Source organism: Zootermopsis nevadensis, unplaced genomic scaffold (genome assembly GCF_977971745.1).
Source record: "Zootermopsis nevadensis isolate Lab colony 2312 unplaced genomic scaffold, Znev_1.0 Znev_ptg000029l, whole genome shotgun sequence".
NCBI classification, from domain to species: Eukaryota; Metazoa; Arthropoda; class Insecta; order Blattodea; family Termopsidae; genus Zootermopsis; species Zootermopsis nevadensis.
The window spans coordinates 14,501,369-14,527,904 of NW_028259161.1; the positions used below are offsets into that span (position 1 = coordinate 14,501,369).

A 26,536-nucleotide genomic window follows, 5' to 3' on the forward strand; every position below is an offset into this window, starting at 1 on the left:
CGTCCGTCGTCGAAGTGTCTAAACTGCGCGGAAACCCAGAAGAACAACATCCTCACTTCCGTGAAGATCTCATTCGCGCGATTTTAACTCATAAATGTCGTTCCAAAATGCTTAAAACGTCCTACATTTTCAAATACGTTATTAGCTACCTTTAAATTATTTTTGATTATAATTTTTCACCTTATTTTTATGACGAGACATAAATTTTTACAACTGCATTTTGAAAGGATGCAAATCTAATACATTTCAAAGCGAATATTACAAGGGTTAAGAAAAACCAGTCAATTCTTATTCAAGGTAATTTATTATATTTTTAATTACTTATATTAAAATACAACATTGTTATTATTTACCGAAACTCATACAACAACATTATCTTGGTACTGTTACTAATGATCTGATATTTATTTCATTCAAAATAATAACACAATTTAAATGTACAAGACAACACAAACCAACACGCAGTACACATTTCTCTCACTGTGGCTAGAAAGAGAAGAATATATTTAACATCGAGAGTTCTGTTGCATTCCCAATATAAGCAGTTCACCACAACAATATTAATAACTATAATAATAATAATAATATTAAACCATTGCTGCGTCTCCTTCTTGGTCCATGACCTCATGCTTGTATCAACAACCACTACCGTCATTTGTCGGTTCAATTCCTTAAGACACAAGACCAAGAGGAATAAATACAAAGTTGCGTCCATATCCCATGTAACAAAATTAAAAATGTATTGGTTGGTTTAGGTAAAGACTCTCACGCATCCTAAATCTAAAATATATTATGATTTAGCTGTTATACTTATATAGCCTTTTAGATTAAGATTCTAGAACTCTTCAGACGTTGGGCAGAAAACGTTTACGGCACGGAGATTCTAATGACTTGTCGGGTAAAAGGAAACATTTTCGTTTGATTAAATTGTAAATAGTAGACCTATTATATAGGTTGGTATAAAATGTACCTACCAAATTTCAACTAAATTTTCTTCCCAACGTTTTATTACAATTTGAAAAATCTTTGCTGACACACTGCAATGCTGAAACCATTTGTTTGTGTTAGATTTTGTAGATCTAATATAAATGACGGTCTACAGTTCTGAACAGCAGATATTCATTACTGAAGAGTATATTTTACTATCTGAAAACACATAAAAGGTCAGAAAAGGTTTCTAGGTAACGTTTGTCGTCAAAGTTGGATCAGAAAGCACACAATTTTGAGCCGCGTCAAAAAATTTCGCAAGACAGTGCCCAAATTTTGGGATGAAATTGCGACATATGGACAAAATTGTAAAGAAACAGGTTGAACACAATAATATAAATTCCTTGAAATTATGATCTGAATAGTATTTAAATTAAGTTTTTATTCCTCGTTGTTCAGGTTAAATAAAGCACTGAATTTAGTAGAAATATTTTGGAATAACGTATCAATTGCTTTTCCTGATAACGATAACTTCGAAACGGCAACTATAGCTAGCGTTCTGAACAAGTACGTCATATAACTTGCGTTAAATGGAAACGAGTTATCAGAGTTAACACTAATATGACTTTGAGTAAAAATTAATTTTATCGACTACTTTAAAATCATGCTACCTCTGAGCTCAAGATACATATTTCAGAATATTACGACTCAGTGTTTTCTTATAAATAGTCAACTTTCCATATTACACTGAAATGAAAATTGTACATTACGTACTTTATACAAGTATTTATAAAAATTTTAGCTGTACGTGGCGTATAGAATTAATTTACAAGAGAATCGATTGAGTGCCCACAAGCACACATCTTTCACCACTATCAAAATAGCCAATTATGACATTATGGCACCCAGCGATTCGACTTTATTACCAGAAACTACAGTACTTGAGCTCCATTCTCAACCAGTTCAACTGCAAATGAAAATACAAAACATCCTCATGTAGCTCATGAAGCCAAAGCAGATAAACTGTAGTCAGTGCCTGAAATTATTGTTACTCAAACTTTTAATCCTACGAACCCTCAACGCTTTCAAATTTGAGGATACACTTGTTTTTACTCTTAATGCTGCTGGAAATAACAAGCTTTTAAGTGATCGAAATTCAAATGTGTCCTTTCGTTTGTATTTCCCTTTTAACGTCCAAATTCCAGTCATAAATTATATTCAACATATCAGAAATTCAATAGATAATGCGGATTTAAAATTTTTAAAAATGTGAAACTTATTCTACTAGCTTAATGTTCATGGCAATTTTAACCTATTTTCGTCACATTCACGTGAGAATGTCATATTCGTACTATAATGTCTTCAAGCTACAGACCAGGGGTCGGGATTATGGGGCCCATAAACCTCATGTACCCCTCGCAAAATTTCTATGCGGTCCGTTAGATGATTTGGAAACTAGCAAATGCGAGAAGACAAACCGTGTCTGCTTCTTAGGCAGAACGATACACGCATATTACCTGAACGCAAGGGCAAATAATCGCAAAAAGAATATTTTAAAGAGACAATTATTTTATGCATGTAGGCCTATAACGTTAAATTCGCGTTATTATGCAAAGAAAGGTAAAGTGTTTCGTTGTTCATACAATAATAAATTTAACCAGACAACATTACAGTCGTTTACGTATTTTATAGTTTATGTAAGGACATGTTCAGTATCTGAGACTACAGTGTCAAATCAGGAATTATGAATTAGAAAGGATGTGAAATAAAGCGGTCGTGATACTTACCATAATGAGTAAGTAAATGAACAGAAAACTCCGTGAGAATAGCCAATCTTCTGGCCGAGATTGTGCCTGGGACCTCTCCATTACGAAAGAGTTCTAACCACCCGATCAAGACTTTCAGTCGATTTACTATGATATTACTATATAATTTTTTTAAAAAAATTCAATGGTTTAATCCATAACTGTTTAAAAACTAACAAACAACGTCTTTGCTATGAACTCAGCTGCGTAGACAAAAATTGTTCCTCTCACTTTCCACGTCATCATGTCGACCATTCACGTCGATTATGTATCCACATATAAACTTCTTTTTAGGCCACAGGAACTGTATCAGTACATGCAATAAATCTTTCAGACATGTTTCTTCCCCTTTATTCCGAACCAAAAACCCAGAACGGATAATAAATGTTGAAGCATTAATTTCAAATATGTATCAGTTTCCCTACACACACACACAAAATAAATTTCTTTAACACTTCGTTATAATGGATGTGGGAAATATCAACTTTTAATAAATTATGCACACATATATAATTCTTTGGTTTGGAAAATTTACGTAACTTACAATTAAATCTTTGGGTATATAACCTAGACAACTATATATGTCATGTCTTATATTCTATATGTACAAAGCAATATAAGCATACAAGATGCCCATAGATTACACCTTAACTTACAGAAGAAGACGCAACTGTGGTAACGATGGTAACAGAATTAATACGTCATCACCCACCGATGACGCAACAATTTAACTTCCCTCATCCTCATGATTCGAGAATAAAACGAAGTTATTTGTTTGGAAGAGACTGGAGACCAGAGGAATGTAACATCCAAACTAACCTAAAAAATCTCCTGATTTAAAAGCTCAACACCGTTACCAAACAGCATTGCTGTTGCAGGTCCAATCAATATTCGAATTCGGGGTGGGGGGAAAGCCAACTGATTTAATTCTTCCTTCATCCATGGTGGGGCTTTCCTCTACAGTTTACCCTGTTTGTTTAGACACGTAATCATTGTGTCACCATTGTTAGGAAGTGCGCCGCACGGCGGTGAATATGGGAGTTAGCAACGGCCGTCATTTCAAAATCAGACCAGTTTCTGTAACAACAGAGAACAATGTTACTACACAGACAGCAATAGTTCAAAAACCACGTTCTTCAAATATCAAAATACGTACATGCATCTGTTTACACAAGTATTCGTTACTTATGCCGAGAATGTATATTTCTTCACAGAATCTGTGTGAACAAAAGGATACACACTAATTTCAGAAACTTTATACACTATGATATGAAGTTAGCGTAAATATACAACACAACAAGTCGTTGGTATTTCTAACAAGTTTATTGTGTGAAAACATGGATGAAAAAGGCAAATATTATAACAGAGCATAGTAGATTGTTTGGTCTAGAAATAAACGAAAAAATGAGAGTAAGTGACCAGTTTTTATGCAAAATCTTCGAAATTCATGACGAAACCGTAAAATAAATTCCTGCTCGCCGATTAGTCCAACTGGGGAAGTGATCCATAATACAATATTTCCTGAAATATCACGTTATTACATAATCGCGAATATAAAATAAATGACATGATCAGTTATTCAGAGAATATATTTCTAATTGAACCTTTATGATGCCCCGAAACGGAAAATTAAACCGCTATCAGTTTCAGCAGTAACGTTATACTGTCCTGTTAATGAAGAAATGCTCCACGTGAGGAACTACTGTCCACCGACCACGACAAAAGCCCTGCAGGGGGAATGTTTCTTATCAGGTGGACTAGAGGGCTGCTATTGGTGGGAAGTGTGATACGTCAGAGTTTTACGCTACTACACACAGACTGAAAACATCAAGCAGTTACGAGTAGCGTGTAGTAAGTGCACTTGTACTGTGTTCTGCGGGTGTTGCGATAATATTCTAGATTAAATCGCTGTGCCACTGTGAGGTACTCCTAAAGCTGTACCCATTATAACACATTATCTGTCGTTCGTTCAGTGGATGTGGAATGCATGCTTTTAGGATGAGTCGTCACTCGCCGCGAAATCTTGCGCATGCGCGTATATAGAATTCCTAGCAGGGCTTTTCTCCTGGTCTGTGGACTGTACTTTGTTGGTGTGGGGAATGGCGAGGCGTGGAAGGGTCCTCAAGTGCACTCTTTTCCACGACCCTAACCTGTCTTATAAGGAAGGTATCTAAACAACGAGAAGGAAATTAGGTTCAATCAACCAAGTGAATAAACATTAATGTATTTCCATTCATTAGACTGAAGTGTTTTGATATTCTTAATATTTTATTTACATTCATATCAATACACATAAACATGCTCTGATAAGAATTTTGTATATAAGCTCGGAACGTATATTCCATACCAGAATACACATAATACCGTCACACGTTCTACTCCATCGATTGGGCCCAACAGAGTAGATTTTCCCTGTAGACGGAGACAGACTCCCATCTTCGAAATGTCGTGGGTTTTATTGACAATATTTAGTCTTGGACGTTGGATATTATCGAGAATATAACTTTACAGAATGAAGATGTAATGTACTAAAGGAGAGCATCTCATTATTGCAACCCCAAGAGCACATTTGCCATTCCTTTTTACATGCACATAATTTTATGATACACAAGCCTACCACATTTATGACTCATATTTTAGCGGTATTGAATAATACCATCACTAAATACATAGAACAGATTTCTTCATGAAAAGTTAATACTCGCTATACCAGTAAGAAACTGTCTCGTATTTTTGAAGCCGCGAGTCAACTGAATCCTGTTCAGCTCAGATTTCCATCTACATTTATGTTTTTCAAGTAGTTTCTTTATCAATCAGGTCTACCGATTAAACTTTTCAAAGTATTTTTATCTCTCCCTGAAGCGTTTCGGAGGTCCTTGCTGCCTCCATCTTCAGGCAACTGATGATGGAGGTTGCAAGAAACTCTGAAATGTTGATAAACTTCTACCAGACTACACGGTACTATAACCCAAAAGGCCGCCATGTTTGCTCTTACCGCCGTGAGAACCTCAAATTATAATTTATTTCCTATCTTTAAATTGTCATTGTGTACAGAGTTCTGATGACGAGACATGAATTAATGCTGAGAGTTTTACTATAGTTTAATGAGTTTTTTGTGCTCTTGTTTATGGTATATATATGTTTCAATAATAAATTACAACGATCAGGATAAAAAATCAATGAGTATTTCTTCTTACAGTCTTATGGATGTAATTCACCACTGTATTCTCATTGTCTCTCCAGTAACGCAATCTGACATATTCCATGTAACACAAAAACAAACAGAGATGTCGCATTACCGACATATTGATATTTTAGTTTCACAGAAAATTACATCAAGAATTATTGCATATTTTCCAAAGCTATTGTACCTCACGAAAGTTTAGAATACTATTAATGGCCGCTTCTAGGTTTACCACTTCATATGTTTTCATGGAAGCCACGCTGGTATTAATAAAGAAAGAGATTTGAATGAAAAATTCGTGACTTCGTTGTACGGAACGATGTCTTAGTCAAATTTTACAAAAATACTCCACTTGGGGGATGAGTTAGGACAGACACACACACAGGTAAATGATAATACCACAAGCCTACCATTCATTATTAAGAAAAAGTAGCTTAAACAAGCTCAATCTACAATGGATTACATAAAGAGAGGTTGTGTCTTCTTCATATTAATTAATATATTTCTCAGGAACGTTTCAAGAAATGGCTACAAACTTTTGCAGGCCGCAAATACAATATTTCTTATATCACTGGCATTTTCTCAAGCTGATAAAATCTAAAATTTATTTTGTGCATTTTTTCTTGGAACAAAACGTTTTTCACATAGGTAATTTGCGTACAACGCCATAAATAATTTGTCTAATTATTTTAGATCTATAGAATATGCTAATAGCTTAAAAATGCTGTCCAAACATGCCGCAGAAGTTTCATTGTCTTTTTATAAAGTTATATATGACTGATAATAATAAATTATCAAACAATAATGCTTAACGCTGGCATATCACTGCACTATTACTACGAGCTACAATTTGTAGTCTTCAGATGCGAAATAACATTTTATTTATCTGAAGAAACCCAAAACATACTATAACTTTACTCAACTGTAAAGCATGTATAAAGGAAATATTTAGAATAAAGCCAATATATAAACTTCCTTTCCGTATAGACGTATTTACGTCAAATTCTCCGGAACCATGGTTCCACTGTCACTTTTTTAACCTAAACCATCATCCAACACAAACTTAAGCTACCATTTGTCATTAAACCCGTCAGCATGCACTGACTTTATAATGGGATACTCACAGTAAGTAAACAATCATGAAGTTCCGCTTGCAACATTTCCGAACGAACGATATGAAGATGGATTCGTCCGGATTCCCTAACGGTCAAAGACCGTTCAAGAAGGGGCGCCAATTTTGGTAGATGTAAAAAACAAACTACAACCACTCCCTGATGATGGAGGCACAGAATATCTCCGAAACGTTGGACTACGGTTCTATTTTGATGCGGCTTCTCGCCCGACAGATTTTATTGCAAGTCTACAAAGTGTCTGAAAGTTCAGTCAGCCCTATAACTGTCCTTAGGAAGTGGTCTGTATGCAGATTACTGCAGAACATGACAAACGACTAAGCTCTAAATCAGACCACACTTCAGATAATCAATTGGAGTGCACACTGTCCTTATGCTTGTGCTCCGTCCATTACTTAACAAGCCTTTCGTGTCTGTAACTCACGGTACACTGCTATTACAGAGGCAGGCTAATTAACGGGTCACTATGGTAACTCCGGTCAGCGTAACAAATAATAATCAATTCTTTGCTCCACAACGTGTTTTATATCACAGTCTGTCCCGATTTTTCATCGATATGCAGAAATAAAATAGAGTATCTGATCAATGCCATCTATTGGTAAAACTTAACACTATATATCGTAGGGATATAATATTCAGCACTAAGAAAAGATGTTCAGAACGAAAAGACTCTATACACAACGGTTCTTGTTGAGAATTTGATAGTCGCTTAGGTGGTCCAAAAAATTAAGATTTTAAAGGAACCCAAAGATTCGTTATTGTACTCACTAATCTGAGTCAGTTAAACTCATCCACAACTTCCAGTCCTAAACATCCACTTTAATATTATCTACGTTTACGCCTATATATCCCAAGTGACTTTTATTTTTTCAGTATTTCCCGACTAAAATTTTGTACCAATTTCCTAGATGGGCTCACTACGGACTGGACAAGGGTTCGATCTCCGACCTCTGCGCCCAAACCGGCCCTGGGCATGGGGCTGGGTCCTTTCCCCGGGGTAAAGTACGCTGACCACTCACCACTATCTAGTGCGGAGGTTAAGAATGAGTACGAGCTATACCATCTCTCCCCCAAACACCTACAAGGTGTGTTGTGGGACAGCTTTATTGTTTATATGCATTTCCTTGCTACGTAACCCGCCTTAATTTATTTTTCCCAAGGGTGAAGGTTACAAATTATGACGCAATGTACACCAGCTTCATGTTAAAAATACTATCTTTACCATCGTGTTCTGAATCACCATCTAAAAGTCGGTAAAGAGTATCGAACTCAATTTTTGATCATTAAAACCCTCAATTACAGGCAATTTGTCGATATAATCCTAATGCCCGTCACGCTGGATTGGATGAGTACGCCATTATGACATCGACGTTCCTGGAAGAAACACAAACGAGGCTGTGGTGGGTTTCTGTTGGTGCGTTTGACAGATATCTGGCTTTAGTCGCCGTGAAGATATTTTCACATCAATTTACTTCAAAACAAAATTGTATGAATTTATAGTTTTAATGCGATTTATAAAGATAATTCTGCAATAAACTGGACACTAAAAGTATGTTCCATTAACTTTGATTTCTGTTTGTCATAGGTTGCCCTTATTCAATATGGCACAACTAAACCAAATAAATATGAGTTATTCCTTCATAAATATTTATACGTGCTTACGATGCGCTTATTTCATAACGCGGCTAATGCTACGTACTATATAAATTTCAGATATTATTAGCAGGGGCAGTTATAAACTTAACAGCAACTTTGCTGGAACTTCAATGCCGTTATCCAACAGCCATTGTCTCACAACGTGCTAAAAGAACCTGTCGAACGGATAATCTATAAGCGTAACATGTGACTTGTCGCAGATAAAACGTGACCGGGGTAAATTAGTTATCCAATTTTAGTCTAGACGTCGTCAATTTTCCACTTTAACTGTCTACATAAGTACTTAAGAATGTCCAGTCACTGAAAACTTAAGACAAATGACTAACAGACGTTTAGATACACATCCTGTCAACTACCTCTGAAGAATGACAAGCTCCTTGCACCAGAATTCTTCTTGAGGATCCGACGGTCCAGAATCTTCCGGAAGTTTCATTACCGTGTCCACAAGATCCCGCCACTGATCTCTGTCGTGAGCCAAATGAACGCATTCCACTAACTCCCACCATATTTCCTTATGATAAATTTTAATATTATTATCTGATCTAAGCCTAGGCCTTCTCTTCAGGCTCTCTAACCACAATGCTGTAAGTATTTTAATTTCCACCAATCGTGCTTTATGTCCCGTCGATCTCTGAGTGTAACGATTATTTAGGTTAAGTTTAAAACTAATTATATTGTTTACTTAAAAAATTATTTCAGCGTAAAATATTAATTTCATTTAAATCCAACAAACTTCTTAGACCAGAATCCTGTCCTAATAGAATACGCCTAATAACTCAGTCTATAAATAGACCCGTCATTTATAGAAACATATTTCATTACCGTGTTCACAAGAGCTCATCAATGGTCTCCATCCCAAGCCAGTTCAATCCAATACACCCCAAACCCATTCCTCAAGATGCATATTAATGTTGTCTTAGGTATCCCATCTATTCGCTACAAATTTTGATTTCTGAACCAAATTTTTCTATATACAGCTTTAAATTTAATGGTTTTAACATATCGAATTGCAAAGACAAATTCTGAATACGTTATGCATCAGAAGGTATGTATCTGCTGTAGTTAAAAAACAAACCAACGAGAGATTGACTGCAAACTATTATTATATTACTGGATGTAATTTAACACATAACACTCATGTTACGTAATAATGAATATGTGTACGTATGTATGCGTGTATATATGTACTTATGTACTGGAACACATGTATGTACAAGTAGGCTACCGTTGCAAACGTATTCATGTATGTATTAGTATTTACATAGCTGTATGTACAAACATGAACGCGTATGTGTTCATGCATATACTTTACGTTACCAGTTACATGAACCAAAGGGGAAAGTACAGCAGCCAGCCATACGACAGAATAATGTGTATTCATTTAAGATTGTTGTACGATTCTTTGTTAACTACTGGTGGTATGTAGTGTTGAAGTACGTGCAGATTTAAAGGTGTGACTAAAATATACTTGTAACAATGAAATGATAATTGTAAAAGCGTGCTTTTTGGAGAAAACTAAAATTCCAAAGGTGTGTTTTACGTCACGTCATGAACAATGCAACAAAGGGAAAAACAATACAAAAACTTGGGAAAATGTAGTCGGTACTGGAAGACAAATTTTATCATGTTCTTTGCAACAAGCAGTTAGATGTATTATATTCGCCTTGTCCCGGGGAAAAAAATTACAAATACTGAAAATTTAAAAATGACTGAATCATCTAAATTTTCGAACTTTTCTAAAATTTCAAAACCCAGAATTAAAATTGTTACAATTCCTACCATGGTTTCATAGACAACAATCATATCCCATGATACTGCTCTGACAAAGCAATACGACGTCATTGTTGTAATAATGTGACAAAATAGATAAGAGCAGAAGACATTGACTAGTGTTCTTCACTTACACTAAAGCAGAAAGACAACCCAAAAAGTATAAATTTGCAAACACTCCAATGAAATAAATCAACAATCATAATATTTTCATCCTAACACAGACATCACTTTCGCGAAGCGTTAAAAGAATCTGGGTCAAATGGTGAAAGACAGAAAAACATTTTAACACTTTCAACGTCAAAAAGCCTCCGTGGCGGTGCTGAAGCCTTGTTAAATCAACAAGAAAAGTCATGCATATTAATCATGCTAATTGCAAGGAGCACGGAATTCAGAATGGAAACAAAGAAAGAGAGTGTATAATCGGATACAAAGCGAAATGGCATGCAAAAAGGACAGAAAACATGTTTCAAGTAAAGTAAAACAGAACGTGCAATGAAAAATAGCATTCCCAGCAGAAGCGAGATGTATCTTAAGAGAAGACTTTTGTATCATCTCAGGACCTTTGAAAGCTTAAAAATCACAGAGTACTTTATTGTAATCTCCTGTTCTTGTAAGAAATGTAATATAGATGGCTGTCTTCTGGGTTGTTGCGCCGTGTACCCAGGTAGAAATTTACCGACGTTTCAGAGGTCCTTGCTGTCTCCATCATCAGGGCGACGAGTCAGCAAAGATATCATAGACATAAACGCAACATTTATGCTAGCCGTGTTAGCCAGTCTAACACATTGAAAAACAATAAGTTTTCTGTTTTATTTTCGTGGTTCGATGGTACTCCATACTTCGGACAGCAGAACCGATCAGGAGCAAAATTCTGTCAGAAGTTACTAGCCACTTAGTTGAGGCTTAGGCATGGCTGCAGCTGATTAACGATTCATTTAATATGACCGGTTCTGCTATGATGATGGAGACAGTAAGTACCTCTCAAAAGTTGGTAGACTTCTACTAGACTATACGGCACAACATCCCATAAGACAGTCATAAGTTTAGTATCTGCATATAAGTACGAATGAATACGAAACCCGATGTCTATATTGGCCTATTTAACTATTCTGGTCGATTAAACGGAAAGTAGGAAAGAGTAATTGCCACGGTCGGCCAAGTCGATCATAAATATCTAACATGTCAGCCACCTTGTATTAATGTACACAACTCCCTTGTCGGTAGCGGTGAGAGAATTTAAGGTCCATAAGTGTAACACTGAAAAGTTAAACATTACGATACACTGCCGACCAAAATTTAGGCTGGCCGTTTGTGAACCTAGTAATTTGTAGAGTGATGTACCGAAAGATTTTCAGTAGTCAAATGAAATTTATTTTTGTCGTAGATATAATCAAGTTCGGAACGTTGTAATTGGGAACAAATTTTACATTTCAAACAATGATTGTCTGCTGTATTTAAAATGTATTTAATAACAACCTCTATGTATATTATCATATTTAAATCATCGTGAAAGCTTTAAATTTTGTAAATGTATTTTATTTTCTCTTTATATACATTGCATTTCAGGCATTTTACAAGTTTAATTTTATCAGTTAATGTATTTCTCGACATAAATACATCAATACTATAAAATAAGTTTTCGCAGCTTTTGTGTTATTTGTCCGTCGTGTTCTATGAAGATGTCAAGGGCCTCTCTGTGGACGGTCTTCAATAAACGAGATATTTGGTCAGTCATTTTAATGATATACTGGAGTTCATAATGGTTACTTTATAGGAGTACGGAATTTCAAGTACAATATAAATTAGTATGATAAATATCGGTACTATTGGAAAGGCAGTTATATTTCATTTCGCTCCCATGAGTGCAAAATTTCTCATTAATAATGCTATATTGCAAAGTGTTCTATTTTAAAGTGCTGCCACCAATAGGGGGCTTCTAGAAATACTTCTACTAAGCCTAATTACTGACGACGAAAACGTTGAAATAAAAGGAATGTGGAAGGAATAAGCGTGAAAGAAAGGAAGGAGATGAAGTTAATAAAGAGATAAAGGAGAAAGAAGGTATTAACCGTTGAATTTCAATGGGCCTCTTCAATGCCTTCGAATAGCTCAAATCTGAAGACATTTAATATTCATATTTAAAGTGATTATTTACTGCTATGAGCAACGTTTGACACAAGATAAATTCCTTAATATGAAGACAGTACATCACCCCTGATTTATGACAAGTTTTCAACGTAAACATTGCATACTGATTCCAATAATACGCACTTTTAGCAAAAAGAAAACAAAATCAAAACAACCAAAAGTTAGAAATTAACTTGTATCAAATTCATGTTTTGTGTGTATTCAAATATATGAATTGCAATTAAAGTTCTCTTAAAATTATACATCAGAGATATCCCTAATATTGAATTAAAATGTGATTTGGCACGTTCAAAGAATAATTACTAGTGAAAAATGGTGATACCTATAAAGTCACTTCTTATTATTATTTTTTTTTTTGTAATTTAATATGGTGTCTTCTTAGCAATTCACGTGCGTTATGATTAGGCCATTACCTCCGCCTCTAACAAAGCCTTCATGGCCCCAGGAAAGAGGGTGCCATGCCCCTCCTTCTCTCCTTGGGAAACGCAGCTCTATAAAACATTCTTACCATCTTAATATATCGTTTCTAAGAAGCTAAGATAGTTAAGAAATTCTTTAGTTAACACTAAACCTGACGATTAATCACCGTGTTTACTACAATTGAAAACTGGGCCCAAATCTGAGCCATTTGAATATATTACATATTCTCGCAGCCCCTTTCATGATCAATTTTAACGTTATATCTTATGTTGTCAACTGTTAAAATGAAACAGCATTTCTCCAAAATTGTGATATCTACATATAAGTCCACACGGCGTCAAAAAAGAGAAGAACATCATCGCAATTTAATAATATCCTCTCATCTACACTTCAGGCTTCCAACTGGTCACTTCCGTTAAGGCTTTACGATAAAAAGTTTGAATCAATTTCTCACCTCCCATACGTGGCATATGCCCAGCCCATCTTACCCTTCTCGATGTTGTTTCCTTCATGTTTATAATGGAGAAGACTGTGTTCAAATATGATTAATAGCTGCGAATACATTACACTGAATAAACAGTCGAGGACCACTCCAACTTGGGTGTGCAACGGGTTGCTAACAACCTCTCACAGGATGCTGCAAGATGTTATACAGGCCATCGGACTGACTATTAGCTTCTCTAGTAATTCTTTGCTTTAACGGCGGTTGGTTTAGTCACTAACAGTTGCTGTCAAATATCTAATGTGCTTTTTGTTCTAACCACGCCCTTTACTATACGTCGAGCTTCCATGTAAATCAATTCAGCTGCCTATCAAACAACAGTTATTGAGGGAAAACTTACAGATGGTCTCAGCAACAGCAGCCATATGCGATCAGCAGTGACGTAACTAGGGACGCCCAGAAGTGACTGTGGCATCTGAGGTCACCACTGTCTGCAACACAAGGACACAGTCTCAATTTCAGTCACAACGGACTTCGTGTAAAGCAAAGCAACATGGGAGATACACTGAAAGTGTCCATGCACCGTAGAGCAGTTACGTCAGGAGACATTTAGAGATTCAAACAGAATATTCGGTGATTAAATTCTGTAATGCGCAAAATGGAACATTCACGAGACTATTCAATAATCCAGCAGCGAAATGAAATGAAGCTCTTTACTCTATGATGGCTTATAGATGTGGAAGATCAGTAGCTACTGGTAAGCCTCATTGATCTTACAATATGGCTGGCTTTCTTATTCACAAGTGAAAGCCACGTGCATACGGAAAACAATATCAGTGAAAATACATTTTCCTTGTTGACTGAAGATTTTTGAGTTCTGATCATATGTAGTCTTGTAGTACCCAGAAGAACACAGTGGTTAGCCATTCTGATTCGTACTCAAGAAGTCCTGGCTTCATATCTAGGCCCGGAGACCGGTTAGACTAACTGATGTTATTCCTGGTTTTCCTTAGACACTCCAAGCACATTCAGACATGTTGCTTTACATTGGGCCACGGCCACTTCCTTTAACACCCTTTCCAGTTCATTAGTTAATAATCATCGTATCATTCGACGTTAATTTCGATCTATTGACAACGTTGCTAAAACCTAAAATATAATATATTTCACTTTACGTTGCTTGCTATGTATACAGGTATGTATTTACGAGTTGTTTCATGATGGCAATTAAATCCTAGTTTCCATGATACCAGTAAAGAAACATTGTATTAGTGCTAAATAAAATTTAGCATTGAAATATGTGTGTTTTAAAGCCTAATGATTTATCTTTTGCTTAACAACTCTCTCCTGTCAACCATTTGAAGCACAGTGGTGGATGTACCACTTGCTTTAACATCCAGTAACTCTGCACGTTACCCAGCCACTGCATTTCTGTGCTTCATATTTTTCTTTCTGTCTTCGATACCGTGTTCAGACCGGCTCTGAAGCCCCACTGTCACCTGTTCAATGAGTATTTCTCCCCAGGGGAACACTGGACCAGGTGTGAAACTGGCCACTTCTACTTCCGAGATCAAGAATAACTGGAGCATTACCTCATACGTCATCGCGGTGCGGTACTTAATAAACACAAGAAAATCTTTTACACGCACGTATATTAGAAGAAACAGTAATTAATTTCTTAAATAGCCTTACCTAAATTACCTTGCTTTTGAAGAGCAGTGAGAAAAGGAATGAATTGTAAATATTATTTAGATAGACTCTGTACTTTAACAAAAATTTCCGCAATTTAAATTAGTGTGCTCGTTTCTCATGTCAGTGTATGTGTCATGAAGTACTGAAGCCAACAAAAACCATGGCAGAAATACTCGGAAGTCCAACATACAGCACACAAATGGATATGATCTTAAACTAGTTCCATTCATTACTAGATCCAATCAACTTATCCATTTAACATACTTCTTCATGTTGTCCTCCCCTTCCCTCCTCTGTCTTCTACGAGAACAATTCCCAATCAAAATTCTGTGTTCATTTCTAGTCGTAGCAACATATCCAGCTCGAACTCACACTATCCTTATTACACGTCTCTACAAATTACGAAATTTATCATTATATATGTGAATACTCTGAACTGCTCGCTTTATTTTCCTACTTATTTCGAAATATTTTCGGTATCATGTTATTTTTAAACATTCCTTTTGTAATATTAACTCAAAATGGGACATCAATATAGTTTGTATTTCTTTTTGTATGCACGGTGAGAGGTCTGGAGATGCCAGTTAGCCAAATACCACTTGATAAGGTGCCTAAGGTATAATATGTTAAACGTCCTCTCCTTTTAAAGAGAAAGTTCGAACAAATGTTTTTTAGAAAGTTATTTTAATTCTTCTGCAGCGAAAATATATGGCGTTAAGTATTGATGGCTAAATAGACAACAATAAATGGTATACAGACAATCACTAAACCGTTGTAATTTTGTTTTAACTACCAACATCAATTTTATAAATGTATTATTTGCACCAAATACAACTTGAGGAAAAAACAATTTCCCGAAATTATAAAAAATGTCCCCATACATGAATGATGCTTCATTCCAGTGTACTTAACGTTGATTTTGTCAGTGTAATGCGAAAAATTGCTCTTTTGAACAAAATCATGGCAATTTGTTTGAAGCATTCTTCTGCAGGCACGTTTAAAAGTGCACCTATTTAAAATTTCCCATATCACCAGTGCTATTTCCGTTTCTAGGTTGTCAGTTTACATCTCGAACGCAAGGTAAAAATGGTCCCAAATGCTAAACACGTAACAACTTATACTTAAGAATAATTACTAATTATTAAACTATAAATTATTATTCATATTTAAAATTGTTGGAAACATTATCTTATGGGTAATATAAGGAGGAATTTTTTTTAAATGTACACATAAAAACTAAAAATTCTTAAAATCCTGGCATGTAGCCTGATTAAGGAATGCGTCGACAAATTATTGGCAACTCTGCCGTATAAACCCTTATGGATCGATTGACAAACAAGTCACACTGATTCTCTAACGTTTGTGGCACTGCCCGATTTATTATACAGATATACTGAGGGTAATCGGTTGTCTGAGGCATACATGATATAGGCGAGTTGGCCCAACACCAGACTCAGTTGATTCGTTGTGTTAATACACTCGCGTTTCTTTTTACCAAATTTTTGATGTAGAAGAACCCTTCTTAATGGGCTAATAGTACGCTCGGATATCCAAGAAATTTCCCGGCTTTAGTGGAAAGAAATGTTTAATACCGTTATCACAAGAACCCGTCATTAGCTCCTATCCTAAACTAGGTAAAACCAAACCTACAATCCTGTACCGAGACCCATTTTAATTCACTATTATTATACCTTGGTCGCGCGGTCTGAGGCGCGGGCCTTGTACCGCTTGGTCACTGGGACCGTGGGTTCGAATCTCACTCAAGCCATGGATGTTTGTCTACATTTCTCTGTCTTGTGCTGTCCTGTGTACAAGTAGAGGCCTTGCGACTGGCCGATCCCTCGTCCAAGGAGTCCTACCAAAATGCCTATTAGATCAAAAGCCAACGAAAAGTTGGGACCGCAGTGCTCAGGCACTTGAAGAATGGGTCGTCCAAGTATCAAAGTAAATATTATTATACCTTGTAGCCCTAGGTCTTGCAACTGGTCTCTTCCTTCAGGCCTTCCAAAAACCAATGTGTACGCATTTCACATATCCCTAATGCATGCTACATGCACCATCTACCTCATCCTCGTTGACTTGATCTCAATAATATTTCGTGAAGATTACAAATTATAAACCTCCCCCTCATTATGAAAATTTCCCTAACATCTTCCCAATTTATCTCCCGACGGTTAGAATCAACGTTTGAACACTAGTTTGGTAAGTTAGTGGTCTGGGGGTAGCTACATTAGCAATCTGTATTTTATTCACCTCTCTAGAACTAAAAACAATATGGTTTACAATGCATCTAACATACTTCGTGCGAACAAGTGATCAATTTTGAGTTCACTGATTGGTATATAGTATTATAAGACGCAAGACTCATAAGAGAAGGCAGTGTGAATCCATTATTATAGAATGAGACTATACGTGTGACGAGGGTGGGTGATATTTCGCTGAAGAGCGGTTCTGTGCAGTGGATCCCTTGAGGGCAGAGACAGACCGTGTGAACTCCTTTATTGCCTCATTTACGAACTGCTATAGTAATGACTCATTCCACCTTCGTTATATTATTGTTGTTGGTAACTGCAGATAAAGAGAGTATAGGCGTCTGAGTAGCAGACTAACAAATTGAGCTATAAACTAATGGCAGATATTATCTACAGGCAATTAAAACAAATCGTGGCTGAATGGCAGTCTAGTTAACTGTCTGTTTAAAAATTTACTACAGTTAAAACTACTGTTTTTAACAACTAATAACTCTTAAATTTTCCCCACATAGCGTTTTAATTGGTTACCTGTGAGTCCTCAGAATAAACTGAGATTGTTTTTTTTTTGACAGAACTAACCATTTAACACTTAGAACTAATATGCATTTTTAATCAGTCAATATGCAACTCAGAAAATCATATTATTATTAACACTGCTTATTCATTTAGTAATTTAACAATACGATGCTCATATTATATGCGTGATAAACACATATTTCGACATTATTACTTCATCTTTAGGTAGAAACTTGAATCTTAATTAAACTACTATAGTCCATGCAATATAGAATCAATACTAAAATTTACATTTCACAAATACAGAATGTTAAAAATCCTCGACACTTTTATAAATAAAATCGATGACGTAAGTTGAGATTAAATTCACCATAAAATGAACATTTCGGCCTGTGTAATTAACATAGTGTCTGAAATCACTTGAACCTCTAACAAAATACGTAAAAAAAACGCATACATTTTACGAATGGAGGCACTGCTTGCAAGGATGACTGCGCGCCAATTTCATACGCGTCACGTAAAATTACAAATCAAAAAATGTGACGCCAAACTAATAAACGTAATTTACGCTTCCGAATTGATGGACAGCAACGTTTAACATTTAATAAACCTAAAACACATCACAAATTACAGGTTTTAAGCTCAAATGTTTTGAAGCAGGCAAATAATTTATTAAATCAATATCATTGGTTGTGGTTGGATCGAACATGAAAGGGAATTGCTACTAGAATCATATCGGAGCAATCAAGAGAAAATATATCTGACGCTCCGTTGATCCGCAGACAGATTCTATACGCTACGGCAGATCTATTTAATTTACAGGTGACGTATTTCAGACTAACAGCAGAAGCTGGCTGTTAACGGTATATATTCAAACGAAACATCCACGTTCAATGCCATTCAAGGCAGAATACAGTACCGTTTATTGTTTCTTTAATGACTCCAATTACATACAGAATGCGCTGCAAGAGGTTATTGGAACGTTCGTAACTTAGCTACATATCTAACATATTCTCACCAGCGGATTAACACAGATTATTAAATATTTAATAAACATCACAAATAATACATAAAATATCTAACACATTATCACCAGCGGATTAACACAGAGTATTAAATATTACAAAATATTTAATAAACATCACAAATAATACATAAAATATCTAACACATTCTCACCAGCGGATTAACACAGAGTATTAAATATTACAAAATATTTAATAAACATCACAAATAATACATAAAATATCTAACACATTCTCATCAGCGGAGTAACATGTATGATTTGAGTTTCTCACAGCGGTGAGTCTGAAGATGGCTGTCTTCTGAATTGTTGCGCCACGTAGTCTGGTAGAAGTTTACCGACGTTTCAGAGGTTCTTCCAGCCTCCAAATTGACCTGATGATAGGGGCAGCAAGGTTCTCTGAAACGTCGGTAAACTTCTACAGCCATATTCACAATTTAACGTCTTGATGTGATAATACAGTGTGCAATCACTGATATAAAGTTCAAAGCAACTGTCACTTCCGGTTGTAACTGCATGACTCATCGACAAGCGAGTCAAATATCATTCCTGTTTCACGTTCCACAACCCCTGCATTTGAAACTGTGTCTTGGATGACCAAAGACACGCTTTATTTGGAAAGAACTGAAGAACATTCAGTGGTTGTTTTCAGGCTGAAGCACGAATTGAGTAAAGAAATGACGAACTGATCTCGTCCCGCCACATTTCCTTACAAATTGTTAAATACTTAATGACTGCATTATTTACATGGAGCTGTACGTATGCCTGATGGCAATCAGTCGTTTTACTGACGACTCCACCTTCCATTCTAGAGCAAATAAATTGAAAGTCTCTCTGGATGGAGCCCTTCGTCGTCATTTGTTTGCGCTAGGCCAGTGACGGGTTACCTGCCTTCCTCTGTGCGTGTTTGTGTTGCCCGATTGAACGGATAAGAAAATATCGATACTTAAAGAGGCGGTCTGTTGTTTTATACAGCTAATGGGTTTTGTTGTGTTTTCTTTATCTTCACTTAGCTTTCTCTCTGTTGGTCCCGCGTTCGATTTTTGATTCTGTAGAGAAACAATTGTGAATCTACAGCAGAATGTGAAGATAAACAAAAACAAAACAATCTCCAAAAAATGTTCTTAATTCAACTTTTTTACAGCTGCCAGCACAAGAGTATATTTTTTTTGCATTTTCGCAGCGAAAGCTTAAACTCCTAGCTCCCAATACGCATCACCGAAAGCAGTTGTTTTCTTCCCAAAATGTCAGGGGTAATGAAGCAGCCAGCGTACAAAGTGCCCTGCTTAAGGTCCTTCTCAGTCTGATATCTTGATGCTTGCAAAGAGGTTTCTCTACTAAAATTCTGTATGCATTTCTTGCCTCTCCTATCCGTGTTACATGTCTATCCCATCGTAACTATGCCTACTTGATAATTATTTTTAACAATTCGGACAACAGACAAGGATGAGTGCTGATGCCAAAAACTTCTATAGGACGAAGAAATAATATCCATTCCCTTAGCTCCGAGGTAACACGTCTGTGATAAAGCAACGAGATATTAAACCAGGTATATTTCCTTACTATTAATTGTTTTTGTACAATTCCTGCAAACATGTGCCCAGTAGAGTTTACGTGAAATCTGAAACTTGTGCAGAGTTTAATCCTTTAAAACACGGTGGAACTTACATGTAAACCATCTAGTTTCAGATTAAAGAAACTTAATTTTGAAAACAGCGTTATTTATGAGTTTATTTTAGCGGCATTGTCAAATCCACCTTTTAAATGATAACGCGTTGTCATATTTTTGAGTTTTGGGACTGAATTTTAAACATTACATAGGTTAAATTCACACAAATGACGGAATAAATATTATGGGACTGTTATATTATTTTGTTTCAGTGCATCTGGTAGGTCCTGCAATCGGCCATCTCCGCAGAGGTTTTCATGGTCTCTGTATTTAACAAATACAACACCGTCCGTCCTTCTATCGCGTCGATAAGATGGCAGGTCGTACAGACGTATCAATTCCAACGCGAATTACTCGTGCTGCCATCTATCTGTGACAAGATCTTCTTTTTAGTTTTATTTAGGTGGAACTTTAGGACAGCATTAAGGTTGCCCAACACCTTCTCAAAGAAATATAAGCATTTCTTCATGAACAGCAGCAAGTGGTTTCGATGCAAAGTAATTTCACACGCTTCCGCTCATGACTACATCAAAAGTATGGAAAAGTGTGGATGAGGCAACTCCAGTTGCAATTATAATTTCCAAAACAGTGAATTTTTTTGTTTTAAAAACTGCTTGTAAAATTAGTCGGCACTAACTACGGAAGTATACAGCAGGTTCAGTTTTATTTGAATGAATTGTACTTCCTCGTGGCAGACGCTAGAACATTATTACTCGCTTCTAGACTTCCGTTTGAAAATTTCACCGACCAAAACGTTTTGTGGCCACTGCACACGGGGTGGACCAGCTACTGATTTCATTTTGTTTCGTAGTGTGTGATTGTTAATGATTTGTATTTCTGCACGGACGGACGGACGGACGGACGCTCAGCCTTTAGTCAGCGTCTTTATTACTATAAACATTGTCGAAAAACTGAGGATAAGGGGCAAGTTTCTTTAAGTTTTGGTCTATTTTCATTATCTTATATTTCTCACTTTCTGCTAGCCTTGCGTTTTCGATGGGTCACTCAAGAAATACGAAAAACATGGCGCCCCTAAACCCTGTGTAAGAGGAGAATATTGCGCTTAACAATAACCTGATGTTCCAACGAAACTAACTTGGTATTTTCCTCTCGTAGTAAGTTACAGAACACTGCCAGCTTTATTAAATGAGTCACTGCTACATAAAGACCCAGTCTCTAGCTCCAGAACAGCGTAGCTCTGGCTATAATTCAACTCTACCATTGCTACCAACCCACATGACATGCAGTGGTGACACAACACCCAACGAATTCTGTAACACTGTCCCAGTACAATGAAACGCTGCTTTTTATTTATATTTTCTTTCCTGAACTGCAAGACTACTGCAGAAGTACATAAAGTGGCAATCAATAATTCTGCGTGAAGCCGCCAGGGAGCAGTAATAGCTTGAGCTGCCATATTTCGCGAGCGGTGTCACTGAGCGCAATGTTAGAATGGCTCTCGGGTGCCGTAATATTCATAACTTTAAACAGGCTGCAAAATAAAGTGCGGAGAAGATGTCGCAGTGGAAACTTCGGAATGCGCGATGTTGGGGGGGGAGTCTGTCTAGTGTTCGCTGCAATATTCACTGTAACAATGAGAAGTAAAACTGGAGATTCAACGTTGCTACTACCATAGACAGAAATTGGACAGGATTTTCCGCCAGTTCCATCCACCTCCCAACCCCAAAACCCCGTACCTTTGCAATATCCATCTCAATGTTATTCCCCCTTCTAACCGGTAGTCTTCAAAGTGGACGTTTTCAAATATCTGCTACTAAAATTTTGTATCCATGCCTTATCTCCTCGTCTTAACCACATTCTCAGTCCATCTTATTAACTAAGATTTCACCACCCTAACCATACAAGGTGATCCGTGAGAATCAGAAACCACCTCAGTTTGTAGCATCTTAAAATTTTCAACAACTCTATCTTTGATGACTGTCTTCTGAGTCGTTGTGCCGTGTAGTCTAATAAAGGTTTATCAACGTTTCAAAGGTCCTTGCTGTCTCCATCATCGTCCTGATAAAGGCGACAGCAAGGTCCCGTGAAACGTTGACAAACTTCTACCAGACTACACAACACTTTAACCCTGAAGACAGCCAGCCATCTTCGGACACCTTCAAATCTCACTTTCTAAACTCCAACTTTAGATCCAGGTTTACTATCGTTTTGCTGTTAAACACTAATAATTAATTATATTTCTTCAAAGTAAGAGACCATGTTCCACTCTTTCACTCAAACAAAGCTTCCGGAAAGTTGGTGTGAAGACAAACGCGACAAAGAGAACAGGGGTATCGCGGCCATGTTGGTCGCAGGTCTGTCACTATCGACTAAAGAGGACTGACAATAAGCACACGATGAGAGGCGTTATGGTATGGGCCTCGCACAAGGTCGTCTTTTTACTAGTTTGTAATTGCTAAGGCGTAGTATTAACTGAATATCTCAGTTTCCGATTTTCTGGGTACAGTAAACATTCAGCCACAGACACAATGTCTACAGTTAATGGACTCAAATCTAACTACCATCGTCAGAGCCAGCGCCTCATTTCTTGGAGTAAATATCCGTTTACGTTCATTTCAATTGGGACTCCTTTCATTGCTAATTGTTTTGACAGCAGAATCACGCTTTGCTTTACTTAATTTCTGCTTCAGAATTTCGTCGGCTGTAAATTTCTCTATCGCTGGAGGCTTTAAACTTTATATTCCTCAGACACGCATCAGAATTGTATAAATCTGTAAAACCCACAATGCATTTCTTTTAATATTGAAAAATAAGCCAAGTTTGTGTCAAAACGCTCAACAACATACTACTACGTGTTGTTCGGTCGGCAGGTCATGGAGACAAAGTTTTCAATATATTCAATGTACTCAGGCGAAACTCAGTCCAAATTTTAGACTGGATAGTCCCCCCCCCCCCCCCCAAGCCGCAGATTTATAACAGCGCAGTTCAGGGTCCGTGCTGTTACAAGTTAGTAAAATGCTGAGGGTGTGTAAACCTCTTTAACCTTGAGTTTCAATGTCAACGTTATTGCGTCATCACGAATTGGCTTACGAATATCACAAGAAAGTCTACTTCATGTTTATTACAATAATGACTAACCTTTGCCAATGCTGTTTCAAATTACCCTAGAGGGACAGATTAAAAAGACGTTGCAAAGTTTGCTACGAGTCGTTTGTCCGGAACTTCTTGTTTTTTTAAACTACTATTTGCCAACACAATTACAGTGAGCTACTCTACCTGTTCTAATCTGGTACTGTAGAGAATTTACAAGGAAAAGTATTAAATTGTTACCTAGAAGTAAGAACAGAAGGAATCCATTCTGTGTTGTTTATATCAGTTCTTCAACCTCCACACACGAAAAATCTGGGTAAATCAAACACACTTCTTATTATCAGAAATGCACAAACGTTATAAACGCACAGAATGTTCAACGAAACGTATTCAACAACTTCTGATACCATTAGATATCATTTTGAATAAAAAATGCTGCATCATCACATGTCCGGTTATCGATCGTTGCACCGCAATGAACATTCAGATACTGTACTGTATTAGAAATCAACCATCCCGTCGTACCCCACTACTCCCGCCACCACCTCACTCTATAGTTGCTGCGTGGTGGAACTACATCACGTGATTATCGGAAGACGAATGAGACAAATCTGCAAGGTCGTTGTCTTCCTAAGCCTAAGACGAGGTTACACATCGCTTTTTTAAAAAAGACGCTACTTCTGTAGGCTAAGACTTCTCTGCTCGGAAGATATCCAGAACGTTCTGTATAATTAAGTCTCAGAAACTACATTCTAGCATAAGTAAGCCTACGGTAACCGTTAACATGATCAATCATGCTTATCACAACACGATTTAATCATCGGAACAATGTTCATATTGGAAGATACCCAAGAACTTTAAGAATTTCTGTCAAGGCAAATTATTTTAAATATATTATATTCGTACAATATAATCTGAATTAAACTCTGAAAACTTCGCGCTGAACGCTGTGAATAACGTAGACTTCTATTCCTTTATAATTCCGTAAACTTTACTGTCATTTAAGAGCAAACAAATTAAACGCGTCTCAGTTTCCGTAATGAAATTTGGAAGAAACAATGCTTTTTTGTAATTTAGTAGCCTACGCCTAAAACGAGGTTACTTACCGTTTGGCTGGTTGAACATCCCTGAAACAAAGAGAAAACATTTTAAATGTTACCAGAATTAAATTACAGTGCACACATTCAAGATTAATGTTTCATACACCTGAAATACGAGGTAGGTAAAACATATAGGAAAACAGAGTAAAGTAAAGTAAAGTAAAGTTTGTCCCACTATACGCCATATAGGCGCTTGGGGGGAGTGGAGGTATAGCTCCTCTCTTCCTTGACCTCGGCACTAGATGGGGGTGAGTGGTCAGCATCACGCCCCGGCCGGCTTTACCCCCGGGAAAGGACCCCGGTACCCATTGTAGAGGAGGCTGGGTGGGCCCCAGAGCCGGTCTGGACGCAGAGGCTAGAGGAAAAATCCTGCCCCCATCGGGGATCGAACCCCGGTCGTCCAGCCCGTAGCTAGTCACTATACTGACTGAGCTATCCCGGCTCATGTAGGAAAACAGAGTAACATGATAAAATCTTAATGAAGTCGTAATCTCAGAATTGTGCAACTTTATTTTACTATCTGCAATTCGTAAAGTTGGTTAACTAATGTTAATTCATAAGAAACAACCTAATACAAAGTAGTATAACATTCAGTTACTGGTACAAGATTAACGAATAATTTCGTGGGTCTGGTTACAAGTAGTCTCGGGCCATATGTGGCCGCCAGTTGGACAACGCTGGCCAAAGATATATAACCGTGGCCTTAATTTGTTCTTAAACCCAACTTGATTGAATTTCTTGATATCTCCTTAGAACTTGACATTCGGTAATCAAAACTTTAGGCGCTCCTTCGCCTTGCTTCAACGGACAATTATTTTATAAAAAATTAATTCTCACTCTTTGTTCTCAAAAGTTTCTCATACTTCAGCAGTGTTGATTCATGTTTTTTACACAAATTACGAACTTAATGCAATTACCGGTGGCTGGAAGATACGCGTTGAAGTATGGACCCTGTGATGGTCTAAGCTGCTATCCAAGGAGTCGGTCGACGAATTTAAGAAAACCAGGAGATACTGACTATAATCAGGCTGAAGATTAAAAGATGAATACAAAGATACAATTTTCAACTTATAAGATTCTGCGGAAAATATATATATGCGCTAATCAACAGCGTCAATGTAGGTCACAAAACCAAAGTCGATCTCGGGACCTTTCGAAGAGTAGGCTAGTCCACCTTAATCGATAAATCAACTACTCTCAAAAACATCTGACTTCTCCTCTCCATTGACGTGGCTAGCTGGTCGTCCGAGGACGCTAGTGCAACTTTAATCTGTTTAGTTGGCATGTTTGCGCTGATCATAGTAACTGCGCACTTAAGATACGTGCAATTTTCGACTGCTCAGACACTGCAATCGAGTTTTCGAATCCCGAATTGGTCATGGAAACATGTCCATATTTTTATGTTATGCAACAAAAAATCCAAAAGATTAAATATTTTAGAATAATTTCCATTTGTAACAGAGTTCCTGGACGCTGAAGAAGACAAAAGTAAAGTTTACAGTCTTCTCAGAGGTGCTTACTACCTCCATCATCTGCGTAATGTGTTGCGCAGTGTAGTCTGGTTGGGTTGGGTTGGGTTAAGTTAGGTTAGATTAGGTTAGGTTAGGTGAGGTGAGGTGAGGTGAGGTGAGGTGAGGTTAGGTTAGGTGAGGTTAGGTTACATTATGTTAGGTTAGGTTAGGTTAGGTGAGGTGAGGTTAGGTTAGGTTAGATTATGTTAGGTTAGGTGAGGTTAGGTTAGGTGAGGT

The 26,536-nt window shown here is 37.0% G+C and overlaps 1 protein-coding gene across 2 annotated transcripts in view; it reads right to left on the reverse strand.

Moving 5' to 3' along the window:
- Positions 1-285: 285 nt before the first annotated feature.
- Positions 286-26,536, reverse strand: part of LOC110828741 (uncharacterized) — a 183,970-nt gene continuing 157,719 nt past the window's right edge. The window contains exons 5-7 of one of the 2 annotated variants that reach the window (XM_022061727.2): positions 24,795-24,815; positions 13,886-13,976; positions 286-3,809 (exon numbers count right to left, since the gene is read on the reverse strand). In XM_022061727.2, the coding sequence (XP_021917419.1) occupies positions 13,894-13,976; positions 24,795-24,815 (104 nt within the window). In that variant the 3' untranslated portion in view covers positions 286-3,809; positions 13,886-13,893. Of the gene's footprint in view, positions 3,810-13,885; positions 13,977-19,266; positions 20,018-24,794; positions 24,816-26,536 lie in introns of those variants that run through there. The other variant, XM_022061728.2, reaches the window with a different exon arrangement.